A 12,479-nucleotide genomic window follows, 5' to 3' on the forward strand; every position below is an offset into this window, starting at 1 on the left:
AGTTTTTTTATTGAAAAAAAAAGAATCTTAATTTATTTGTTATATATTTTTAGGTGTCAAAGAAATAGTTTTTAAGGCAATGAGTAAAATATGGTTTGTATTAAACCAACATCTTTAAACGACATATATATATATATATATGAGGTTTGTATTAAACCAAAATCTTTAAATGAAAGATAAATTTTTTTTGAGTTTGAATTTTATGCCGAAAGTAAGTGTTGTTCGTAAGTACAATCGATAGATTCTATAAATATTCTGCAAAAATATCGTTGGCCTGATTTATAAGCATTGAAAAGTGTCATTTAATTCTGCTCTCAAACTTCTCGTATTGATTCAAATAAGATATTTAAGAAATTGCGTTTGCTTTGGAATATTTGTAGACATCTCTAGCTCTGAGGCCATCATCCCCCTAAAATCTGATGCCATTTTGTGGTGGGGGTCTCTTTGTGTGCGTTAACGCCAAGTCATTTGGCTTATCAATGCCAGACGCAGACAATTTTGTACTGCTTATCGCTTGGTCGCATCGCATCACATCACAAAGCATCGGATCGGACATCCTAGTCCCTTTTGGTCATGCTCCACATTCTCATTCCTATTCCCAACCACATCCTCAGGTGTGTGTGTGTGTGTGTGTGTGTGTGTGTGTACTATGGTGTGCTTATAAATCGATGGCCAGGGGTATTATTAAGTGGCCATTAGCTGGGCTTGGCGACAAACTGGACCACAAATTACATGGCCAGGCAAAGAATTTTGTTGAATACTTGCCTTTATATCCGCTTCCCCACATTCCGTTCGACATCTCCTAAGCTAAACATGTATGCAAACATTGCTCTAATGATGGTGAGGCGCGAGTTGTTGATTCTAACGAACTGGCAGCAGTAGCAACTGGGAACAGGCGACCTCCTCCAGTTCCAACTTCTCGTTCAGTTGGCTCCTTCTCTTACTTCTCTGTGGCAACTTGTGCCTGCATTATTTGCTAATTACGCCCTGCAGCCAGCGTTGCATGCATGTGATTGCTCTTACTTCTCTACATGTTGCAGTTGGAATTGCAATAGCTGAGGGCTTGTCCCTGATTGGCCAATTCGATGGCTGACTGGCTGACTGGCTGGCTGGATGGCTGGCTGGTTGGTTGCCTGGTTGACCGGGCCTGCCATAATTTGCCATCAACTTATTAGCCAAAGAAAAAAAAAAGAGTGTGAGGCAACGGGGGGGGCTATTTTATTTTCGATTTTAATTTTCATGTTCGCTGCCGCCGGTGCAGTTCAGTTTAGCATGCAAAAATGCTCGACATGAGTGTAATTTATATTCATTATCTGATGCATAATTATAGATAGCATACCGGCCCCCTCCCCTCCCCAATCAACCTACATGCATACCCTTCTATTTAGTTGTAATACTCGATTCTAATCTTGTTTGAACTCTCATCTTTATTTTGAAATCAACTTAAAATTGAAACCAAATATTTAGCCAAATTATATAGTCTACTACTTAACATAAAATCTGTTATTATAAATATATATATATGTATTTATGTAAATATAAAATATTAAAATTTATAGTAGTTTTTGTATAAATATAGTTATTTCTATTTGTTTATTTTGTAAGTTACTTTTATAAAATATATATGTATATGATATTAATTATTTACTTTACGATTTTTTAGATTTTCTTTTTTTATGTAGATTTGGAACAGTGTGTGTGTGTGTGAGCCACCCTCGAGAGAGAGGTTGGCTCTTATTGTTATAATTTGCTTAACAAGTTGAACTTTATTGCTTTCCATCATCACGATATGATGCAGTTTTTATCCTTGTCGCCAGCCAGCTCGGAGGGTTTCCTCTTCCGATCGTAGGCCAGAGCATCATTGGGCACATAACTGACACGAACACCGCCATAATGACGACGCTGTGGCAGTTGGTACATCATCATGTAGTCCTCGGAACTGGATGAACTAGACGAGCAGGTGGAACACACATCCGATTCATCGGATTCCTCCCGCTGTTCGCGCTGTGGCGGCTGCTGCTGTTGCTGCTGATGGAGCGACGAGTGATGTCTTGGCGATTTGTGAGCCTCTTGATCTGCTTGCAGTATGGAAGGTGGACCTTGATACGAGGAGGACAATGGTTGGGCGGGTGCATAAGTATCGGCACGCGTTGTCGAATGGGAACGATGGCCGCTGCCACTTCGATGATGTCCGCCGCTGGTGGAGGAAGAAGACTTGCGCCGCCGCCGTCTACGCGATCCATGACCATGTCCATGTCGGGAATCTTTATCTCTCTCTCTCTCTCGTTCGCCTCCTCCACTACTTGTGCCAGCTCCATTGCCAGAGTAGCTGCGGGAACGTGGCAGCGTATCGGGTATGCCCTCAAAACGCACTCCCTTCTTTTTGCTCGGCTCACCGTTCATGGGTGAGGAGGATGAAGCACCACTTAAAATGGATACAGGATGAGTGGGCGGTTGGTTGGCCGATTGCGTAGAGAGGGGAGTGTTCAATGATCTATCGCCCGCCGAATGGGTGGGTGAACCCATCAGTTCGGGTGGCAAAGCAGTTGAGGCCACACTCAGATTTGGTGTAGGTAACTCGGGCACATCACCGCCTCCTCCTCCGCCTCCCAGAGGCGGTGGTGGTGGATGCATAATATCCGCATATTCATGCTGGAACTGCTGCGACGATGCCACCATGGGCTGCTGCCCAAAGTGACCCTGAGCTGCAATTATGCCTTTTCCCGCCAGCTCGGGCATGCTGGAGGTGTGAGTATTGTCCATCAGTTGACGCTGAAGTTGATAGCTGTGTGTGGCCCCCAGTGGTGGTTTGGCCGGCCAGGCTGCATCCAGATTCGAAGACATCTCATTGAAATTGTAGACGCCATCACGTTGCAATTCCATGGGCTTTGGCATCAGATTCGTATGGTACTCGCCGGGTGAGTTCAATGGCGACAAATTCTGTGAAGTGCTCGAGGCTCGTCCGCCGGAAAAGTCTGTGAAATCGCCGCCACCCACCTGACTGCCACTGCCATGCTCCAGATCCTTGACCACACCGGCATCTGAGTCCGAAGTGGCATAGCTTTGACTCTTTGCCTGCTCCAGCAGGGATAGTTCGCCACCCAGGCCCAACAGACTGCCGCCTCCAGCTGCTGCTGCTGCCTCCATTTGTTGGCTCTGCAGCTGGTACATGGCCTGATTGAAGCTGGCCTGATGTTGTTGTTGCTGTTGCGGCGACATCGGCGGTGAGCTGGAGGCATGACTGCTCGGTATACGCGTCTGCGGACGCACTCTTTGCGTGGGTGGTGTCGGTGTCGTGTACATTCCCGTGCCCGAGCTATCCGATGGCGTTGGCGGCTCTCCTTTGCTACAGGCAATGGAACAGTAGATGGCCCCGCGACGGGGCAGGAAGGCGCGACCCAAGAGCGAACAGCGACAGGTGTTGCACGAGAAACACTCATCGGTCGCATGCCAATGCTGGCCATCATGGCTCATTTGACCCTGATCCACGCCAATGGCCTCGCCACAATAGTCACAGTATTCGGCAAACATTGCATCGAAACAGTGCAGGCAATAGGGTTTCCCCTCGCGCATAATATACCGCTGGCCGCCCAACTGTTTGTCGCACTCGTGGCATGCAAAGTGATTCATATGCCAGGCACGTCCTTCAGCCTCAGTACACTCATCAGCCAGGATAATCTTTAAAAGAAAAACAGAGGAAACATTAAAGATAATCCGCTGCACACATATTTTCTCTTCCTCTCTCTGACTTACCTCATCGCAGGCGGAACAACGCGGCTTAAGGGTCTCGGCATGATGCCGGCCGCAGTACATGCGACCATCGCGATGAAAGTATATGAGATCCACCAGCAGCTCACGGCAAATGCAGCATGTAAAACATGCTGGATGCCAACTAGCATTTGGACCCAGTCGCGTGGCAAATACCGCAATATCGCCCGTAGAGATTAGTTCGTCGCACTACAAAAAGAGAAAAGGTTACAAATCTTCGAATGCCTTTCTCCAGACTTCAGCTTTGCTTCACTTACACCATCGCATGGTCTAGCGCTCATCAGCTGTCGCACATTGCCGCGTCCAAGTGCATCACGTTTGCGTTGCGTCGAGAATAGACGCAACTCCTTGCGCTCCTCATCCGTCAGTGAGTGACAGTAACGAACCTGCAGTGACAGAAACTGTTTTTTTGAGTACAGACTCTGGACAGGCAAAATCATATGTTCAAGTGGTTGTTTTCCCCACCCCGACCCCAGTCACCATTTACTCTCCACCTCTTCTCTAGCCGTGGGTTGTGAAGAACGAGAACAACAACAACAACAACAGCTTCAAGTGATCTTTCCAAGAAACAGCAGGCAGAGATCAGACAAACTAAAGTTAAAGAAGAAGGAGAAGGTGGAGGAGAGCCAAGACAAAAAAGTTGGAAGCTGGCAGCAAACTATAAAGAGCTGAAACGGTAGCCGGCAGTCAAGGCTGCCCATCAACGCGTCTCCTCCCAGTCCCAGTTTCAATCCTCCCCGTCGCAGTCGCAGTCTCTGCCCAGTCCCAGTCATTGCGGTCAGCACCTCGTTTCGTCTCGTTTGTGTGTTGTATGCAAATTTTCTTTTCTGTTTTTTTGTTTTGTTTGTTGGACTTGGAATTTTTCGGGCACAGTTTTCTGTACTCGTTAGGCTTGGGCCAACCCCCAGCATTTTCCCTCAGTTGGTTAACTGATATATCTGGGAATCCGCTCAACTTAGGTTTTTGGTTTGTGTTTTTTTTTTTTCGGTTTATTTTTTGTGGTTTTTTTCTCTGTTTTTGTTTAGTCTGCCTTTTTCCAGTTCAGTTAGTTGCACTTGTTTCCTTGATTAATTAAAGGAAGTGTATGTATGTATGTGTGTAAGGGTGCGGTGTGTGTGTAGAGCATACGATTGTGTGGGAAATATCGCTTTGTCAATTTGACTTTGAAATGTCATAGTCGTAATTCAATCGCGATAAGACATACACACAGTACCCCAAAACATTTGAATAAATGCCATGAAAATTGACAGGCCCAAGGGTCATGAACGTAGTCTGAGGAGGGCAAAAGTAAGTAAATTGATTCGTATGTGAAGAAACCGAAAAAAGGCAACAAGAAAGCACCCCAAAGGGATTGGAAGGGAAACCAATAGCAGTCCTTTTTAGAAACGATAAGCCTTTTCAGTGATGTTTATTAAAAATTTGAGTTTATTTCAGATTTACTTCTTAGAATGACTTTTATAGACATCTTCGATTCAAATAATTGATTCTGAATTGTTTTTAAGCAATAATTCTCGAAAAGTCTTTTGACTTTAACAGGGTCTTATTAAGGGAAAAAACGTTATTTGACGTTTATCCAACAAAAATATCTCAAAAGATCTTTTGAAAAAACTTTGAGATATATATCGTACAGTTATAATAAGTTTTATATGTGGGTGGGCCATTGTTTTTGATGAAATTTGCCAATTCAGGATATATAGTCATAAAAATGAATATTTTTCAAGTATGACTCTGAATGGATTGCTAATTTTTGTCCTACTTAACTCAAAAAACTGAATTATGTTAAGTTAAAAAACCAAAACTTATAAGACAAATTTAAAAAGCTGAAAGGCAGAAATATTTTTGTCTAAACGATCACTCTTTTCTTATGACCTTTCTTCCATATAATTATTCATTTTTAATTTTCCAGTCTCTGCAGAATTTTTTGAAGGGTACAACCTTCACCTCAAATCAGGACGTCAAAACCCATTTGAAGCAGTTTTTTGCCAGCAAGGATCCTAAATTTTATGAGCGTGGAATCAATCTCTTTCCCAAAAGATGGCAAAAGGTATTGGGGCAAAATGGAGAATACATAATTTCATAAAATGTTTTATAAATTGAGTAAAAAAAACGAAATTACTTAGTGAACGACCCAAAACTTGAATTGTATATTTCTGTCCAAGATTTTTAACAATTTAATTGTAATAATTTCATATTAAATATGTTTGTTCCAAGTTATATTCTGATAAGGATAACCGAAAACTATTTCCCATAACTAACTTATGCCCCTGCTGAGGCTACGTCCCTGTTTTAGGTACCCTATCCCAGGGGGGATTTTGTTTAAACTCACCTCGTTATCATGCGGCGGAAGTTGATGCAGCAATTGTCGCACACGATACTGTTCGCCTGGACTGTTGACGTATGGCACTTTGTCGTCGGGTATTTGCGAGAAATACAAACGAACCTGTGTGTGATGGGGAGAAAATACAGTTTAAAGAGTTTTGAAAAAGAGATTCTGGTTAGATTTAGGCTCACAGCAGGTTTGAGATTACTTTTTTCTTTCCTTCTCGTTTCTCCTCTCGCTCTCTGTTTTTTTTTTTGCGAATTCTTGGGTTAAAAGGTGCACAACGTGCTAGGCGGCAACTTTATTGGCCACGTTTTGTTGTTTTTGTTGTATTTTCCTTCATTTTTTTTTTGAGTTTAACTGAGTAAAACTACTGACAGACACATGGCTAACGTTCAATTGCCGGAAAATAAATTTTTGCAATACTGTTTGATGGGCAGCTCAAAAAGACAAAAACAAAAAAAAAGAAGAGTTGACCTCTGCAAAAAGCGAGCTAAAAAAAAAAATGCCATTTCCCCACTTTGCGAAAAAGATTGTGAAAGATTTATTTGGCATTGTCGCATATTTTACGCGAATAATTTATGAGTTCGCCTGCCTGCAAAGTCGGTGAAAATAATTGAAAAAAGGCAAAAATAGGAAAACCCCAAATACGCGAAAGCCGTGACCATAAAAGTCAAAGTCAAATTCAAATTGAGAAATGGCCAACGGATAGTCAAAGAGGACGAGAACTTTCATTAGCGCCATCTGAGACCCAACAGGGTTTTTGGAAGCAGTGAGAGGAGAGAAGGAGAGTGGCCAAGAGATAGTGGCTAAGACTCTTTGCACTTAATAGCCGCCAGCTTGACTTGGCCGACTGATTTACGGCCACATCGCGTGTATTTATATGCAACTAGCTGCAAGTGACAAACTGACAAACTAAACCACAATAACTCAAGTATTTCGCCTTATCGCCATACCACAAATCTTGAAAACCTTCTGGCCTCTGGCTTAATGAGAGGGAAACTTACCTGATCAGGTCTCAGGCCAGGCGGTACCCAGGTGTATTCTTCCAGGGCACAACCACTGTCATCATCCGAATGCGATTGCCGTTGCATATCCATATGTGGGCCGGCTAGAAATGGTGCAGCATGTGCCGATGTTCCACCTGGATGAGGATGATGCGGATGCGGATGCGAATGCGAATGATGTGGAGGATGATGTGGATGCATCATTAAGGATGGTGGCGACGGTGTTGATAGCGCTGGCGATAACTGATGAGGTCCATGCTGTGGCTGCGTATTGGAATACTTGGGTGAATACTGTGAGGGAGCTCCTTGTCCAAGTCCAGGTCCAGGTCCCACACCCACCACACCCATTCCAGCAACTGGGGGCAATTGCTGATGATGTGGAGGCAGATATTGCTGATGCCTTTGCAGGGGCAACGGAGAGGTTGGTAACAATCCCGCATGTTGTCCACCGCCATACAAAGCACTAGCCGAAGAGCTGCTGGGCAAGCCCAAACTACCTCCCAATGCCGAGGTGGGTGGAGGTGCTGCTGCTGCTGCTGATGGCAATCCTTGGCTATTGGGCGCAAAATGCCTGGGCAATGTGGGTATCTTCTGTAGATAGGAAATCTGCGTCAAAGGTGTCCGGCTGATGGGTCTGCAATGGAGCGAAGAGAACATACATATATTTTTAGTTCGTTATAAACCTGTGACTAATTCGAAACTTCAATTAAAATATTTTCATGATTTCGTGCGGGGTTAAAAGTGTTGCACACACAGAAATTATAAACCGCATTTTCATTTATAAATGGTGGACTATGCCTCTTTTTTTTTGCTCTCTATGCGATTCCTTTGTAATTTGCGTTGGATTTATGCGGTTTTGCACTTCCCGCCGAAACAAGCTGTCAATTTTTAGTTTGGCTTTCCAAGCGACGCAGCAAAAAAAACCAAACGAAAATATATAAAAAGTTACAGAAAAAAAGGATTCGGGTTGTGTATGTGTTTTTTTGCCCCCAGTAAACGTCAAAATGGAAATATACGCTTCATGGCATTTACACAAACAAATCGACAGCATTCAGAATGTTGTTGTTTGTCTGATAAATATATATATATATACATACGTATGTATGTATTGTTGTTGTTGTTGTCTGCTTTTTCATTTCATTTTATACATTTTTTTTGCTCTTGGGCCCGCAGGGCTGTCGCTCTTGTCATTTTGACTATAGACTGACATTGTTATCCTAGCTAAAGTACCCTATAAGCAAATTTAACGAGTCCATTGCCAATTGATTGTTAGTTGGGTATAGTAGGCTATCAAATGACTTTCAGATCATAAAAGATATGTAACAGAGCATATTGCTTTTGCTCTATTTATTCTTTGAATGCAAGGAAGATGTTTGGTTAAAGGAATTAATATAAATACATACTTTAGTATTGAATAAAGCAGCGAAAGAAGGTTGCTTTTGTTTAAACAAGGTAGGAAAAACTTGGGTCAATAAATAAATTATAATATGGGAAAAAAAATTTAGTCAACTACTTTAAAAGTTTTAATAGCATAATGAGTTAATCTCTAACAGGTATGTAAATATCAATATTAGTAGCAATTGCTTAATCAAGTTTGCTCATTTGGGTTAGTTAACTTCACCAGTCTATATGCAATTACTAATTAAAGTTAGTTAATCACTCAATGAGCAATTCACATTGTACTAATTCTTTTTATTGGTCTTAAAAAACTTTCTGTTACTTGTAAGTTCAATTGAATTAATGAACTTTGTAGGTGTTGATCCTCGCCCACGTAGCGCATTGCCGCGCCCAGACGCAAAGCCGTTTGTATAAGAATACAGAGAAAAAAATTCTTAACAATGTTTAATATACCATATGTACTTTTCATTGTCTAAGCCCATTGGAATTTAACATATGTAATAAATATTAAATTTTACAACTTAACATGGCAAATCCAACTACATTTATTCCTATTTTTAAATTTCATTGATATAAAAGGCAAAAAGTCAAACAGATTATGATATATTAACGACATCTAAAAAGGAAAAAGATAGATGTTTGTGGTGAAAGAGGTAAAGACTCCGAGTAGATTACAAGATTGAAGTTGTAGATCTAGTAAAAGTGAAATAAGCTGCCTGATACAAATTTTATATGTAGCCCCAAAATTCGATTTGGCGGCAATTGAAATTCTAAATTTGGTATGTAATTTTTTGGTCTTTTGGACGAGGCTAATTTACAAGACTAAATTATACCAAAGTAATTTTTCCCCTAATGTAGGAAAAAAAAGTAAATTTAATTCTCCGTTGAATGATAAATCGATTATTACCAAAATTATTCAAAAATAAGACTAAGCATAAATTTATAGTTAAGTAGAGAAGGATGTGTAATAAAGGGAGTCTACTAAAATTGATATTTCGATACCTGTCTAAGTCACAATAAAAATAGCAAATTCTATACTATTGCCAGATGATTCATTTCAAACCATTTTAGTAATAAAGTCTAAGGAACATGCTGTACCTAACATGTATGTTGTTTCACATTGATCTCACTTAAAGGCGGACATCATCTGACCTTGTTTAATTTCTTTAAATTTTATTTGGATTAGTATTTGGACAACAAGCAAATATTATCAAAGATAAACATGAAATGGGAGTGAAATCACCAGTCCGTCTCTGGTCTAAATGACAAGTCGATTTCTTTAATGAAATTGCTTCACTTTTCAAATTAATATGATATATCAATGGTAAATAACTGAACAAGTGAGTCAATAACTGAAGTTTACAAACAGTTTGCTGGAACTAAAGTATAGTATTAATTTACTTAAGTGCCTATTTTTGATTTCAGTGTAGGGCATTCATGAGTAGGCAATGTTGGACAGGTTTTACAAGGCATACGCACCATTTCATGGCCGTTTTTTTTTGTGCTGTGTGCTGTGTTTGTTGCTGTTGTACCTATCAAAGGATAACTGTGCATTGTCTACTCATATGTAACTGTGACTCTGAATGTGGCTACCACTATGGGGCGTGGTGGGAGAATCGGAGGGCGTTGCCAACTCCGATTGCGAGTTAAAGTTAAAGTCTTGGAGTTGGAGTTCATGCGGGCGTTTTATCAAAACAATGTGTAGTCCGCCCTTTTGTTGTTTTTAACCAGTGCGAATTCCTGTCCGCAGTTTCCTTTTTTTTTTTGTCCCTGTCAGTTGTTCTCTCAGTAAGGGATATCCGCTTTAATGTTTGATAATTCCCCAATTCTAGTTGATTTTTTGCAGTATTTTTTGTGTTTGTTTGAGGGGGTGATGTGTCAATACTCCAGCGGTTAGGCCACAGCAAATTAATTGTCTAGATTTTTGTCGGTTAGCTGCAACTATTGACATTTTGGGAATATTTAAGTACGAAATGTTGTTATTTGTTATTTGACGTGGGACTGGAACTGGGATTGGGGACTGGGAGGAACTGCGAGAGTAAATGCACGTGCATTTTCAGCACGCTCAGCTGGATACAGCGAAATAGTAGAGTAGAGCCCGCCACAAAAGTGTTGGCTGCTGTCAAATCAGCTGCATTCAAACTCAAATTACCAGACCAAACAAATGGCTCCAACTGTGGCGGGAACCGGCAATCCAAATCCAACTCCAACTCCCATTCCCATTCCCAGCTCCAACTGTTCCACTAAATGAAAAGCAAACCGAAAAATAAAGAAGGAAAACCAAAATGTTTTGCTACTCCCATGGAGGAAGAAAAAGGAGGTGAGGCTCCAGAGAGTAGAGCCTACAAGTTGTGCTGGCTCTGTGCTGAATTTATTGTGCGGTCCGACCTGCATTTTCATTTCTTTTCTGTTTTTTTTTTTCCTCTATTTGTAATTTACAAATTTATTGTCTGACTGCAACGAATTGCGTAAAATTGCGCACGGCAAATTGTGTGGCAAGTTTCAATTTTGGTTGGTTGGTTGACTTTATCAAGTCAGTTTTGTTTTGTCGTCGAGTGGAGTGTTTGGCAAGAAAATGGAAAGTGGGCAGCTGTTGTTACCTCTTCGGGGTACGGCTTCAGGGTTCAGGTTCAGTTTAAGTCGTTGACCCAGAACAGGTTTCATTAAATATATATAGGTATGTATATAGGCAGATATGCAAGCTAGGTCCCTCTTTGTTTCCTTCCTTCCTTTTTGCTTGTCTTTTCATTTCGTCTTTTCATTCTTCCTTTTGTGTGATGGAAACTAGTCCACATAAAAGTGTTGGCCCATTGATAAACCGCAAAAAGGCCATCTTCATTTTTGTGTTGGGTTTTTTTTTGCAGCTGCCATTTGCTTGGGTGTCAAGATCGCTTACAAGTGCCTATATTTAGGATCATTTTATCTGTCGCTTGGCATCGCTCTAGCCAAATGAATGATCATTATGCGACTGAAGCGTTGACAAATTGCAAAAAGCGGGAGGTAAAAGAAAAAAAACCAAAAACAAAATACCAAAGCGATGAGCGACGTCTCAATGGTAAGCCGTAGACGCTTGATGGCTTTGAAAATGGCTAAGATGGTGGGGCAGATTGAGCACAATAATAGGTTCATGCCATGTTTCATCTCTCCCTCTTAACCAAATCACCTTTAGTGTGCGGTTTCTTGGGTTTTTTTTTTCTTACTTTTTATTTTGGGAGTCATTTGTGTGATTTTGGGTTAATGAACAAAAACAAAAAAAAAAACGAAACTCAAGGCGAAAGTTGTAAATGAAAAACATATTTGGTAAGGAAAATTTTCGAAATTGAAATGTCTAAACTAAAATTCATCTTTAAAATAAAAATGTTTGCTAAAATAACAAATTCATAAAGTGAAAATTTTCTATAAAATTTCCTAACAATTTTTATATGTACCTTTTCTTTCTGGATCGATTTCCAACGAAAATGAGTTTCATTTCCAAATCGCTTTTGAATTAAATTTGTAAACTAATTCACTGATCAACACGCAAACGATCTACGAGCCAATGAAATGGACAGTATCCATTTCAATCCCGACAAATTTATGCAAAATCGAAAAATAGGACTGAGTTGATTATGTTAAAAGCTTTGTGGAAAAAAGCGAAAGAAGAAAAACAACTTGGTATATAATTTCAATTTATGCTAATTTCGCTTTTATACTAAATAAGTTTTAACGATTTAGCTTTAAGAATTTCAAATAAAAGTTGTTAAATTCAAATGTTTTATAATCCACAAGTGTTATTTAATTTGATCATTGATAACTCTGATTAGTTTTAAATGCTTAAAAAGAATGTCGTATAAACTTTCCTTAAGGCATATTTTACAAGCAATTTAATCTATAAACTTGACTTATAACTTAAAGTTAAGTACTTTGTAGTAGTCATCCACTAATTAGGAAATGTAAAAAAATTGTATTGGCAAATACAGTTTCTAGTTTTGTTTTTTCTTTTGTGG

The 12,479-nt window shown here is 40.2% G+C and overlaps 1 protein-coding gene across 3 annotated transcripts in view; it reads right to left on the reverse strand.

Annotated features, from left to right (window-relative positions):
• Positions 1-1,568: 1,568 nt before the first annotated feature.
• The window catches only part of LOC6640274 (protein prickle), a 71,840-nt gene continuing 60,929 nt past the window's right edge, over positions 1,569-12,479 (reverse strand). For all 3 annotated transcript variants that reach the window (XM_047010186.1, XM_023182159.2, XM_047010185.1), the window contains exons 2-6: positions 7,096-7,729; positions 6,095-6,208; positions 4,026-4,154; positions 3,754-3,957; positions 1,569-3,678 (exon numbers count right to left, since the gene is read on the reverse strand). In XM_047010186.1, coding sequence (XP_046866142.1) covers positions 1,783-3,678; positions 3,754-3,957; positions 4,026-4,154; positions 6,095-6,208; positions 7,096-7,729 — 2,977 coding nt within the window. In that variant the 3' untranslated portion in view covers positions 1,569-1,782. The remainder of the gene's footprint in view (positions 3,679-3,753; positions 3,958-4,025; positions 4,155-6,094; positions 6,209-7,095; positions 7,730-12,479) is intronic.

Source organism: Drosophila willistoni, assembly GCF_018902025.1.
Source record: "Drosophila willistoni isolate 14030-0811.24 chromosome 2L unlocalized genomic scaffold, UCI_dwil_1.1 Seg196, whole genome shotgun sequence".
Taxonomy (NCBI): domain Eukaryota; kingdom Metazoa; phylum Arthropoda; class Insecta; order Diptera; family Drosophilidae; genus Drosophila; species Drosophila willistoni.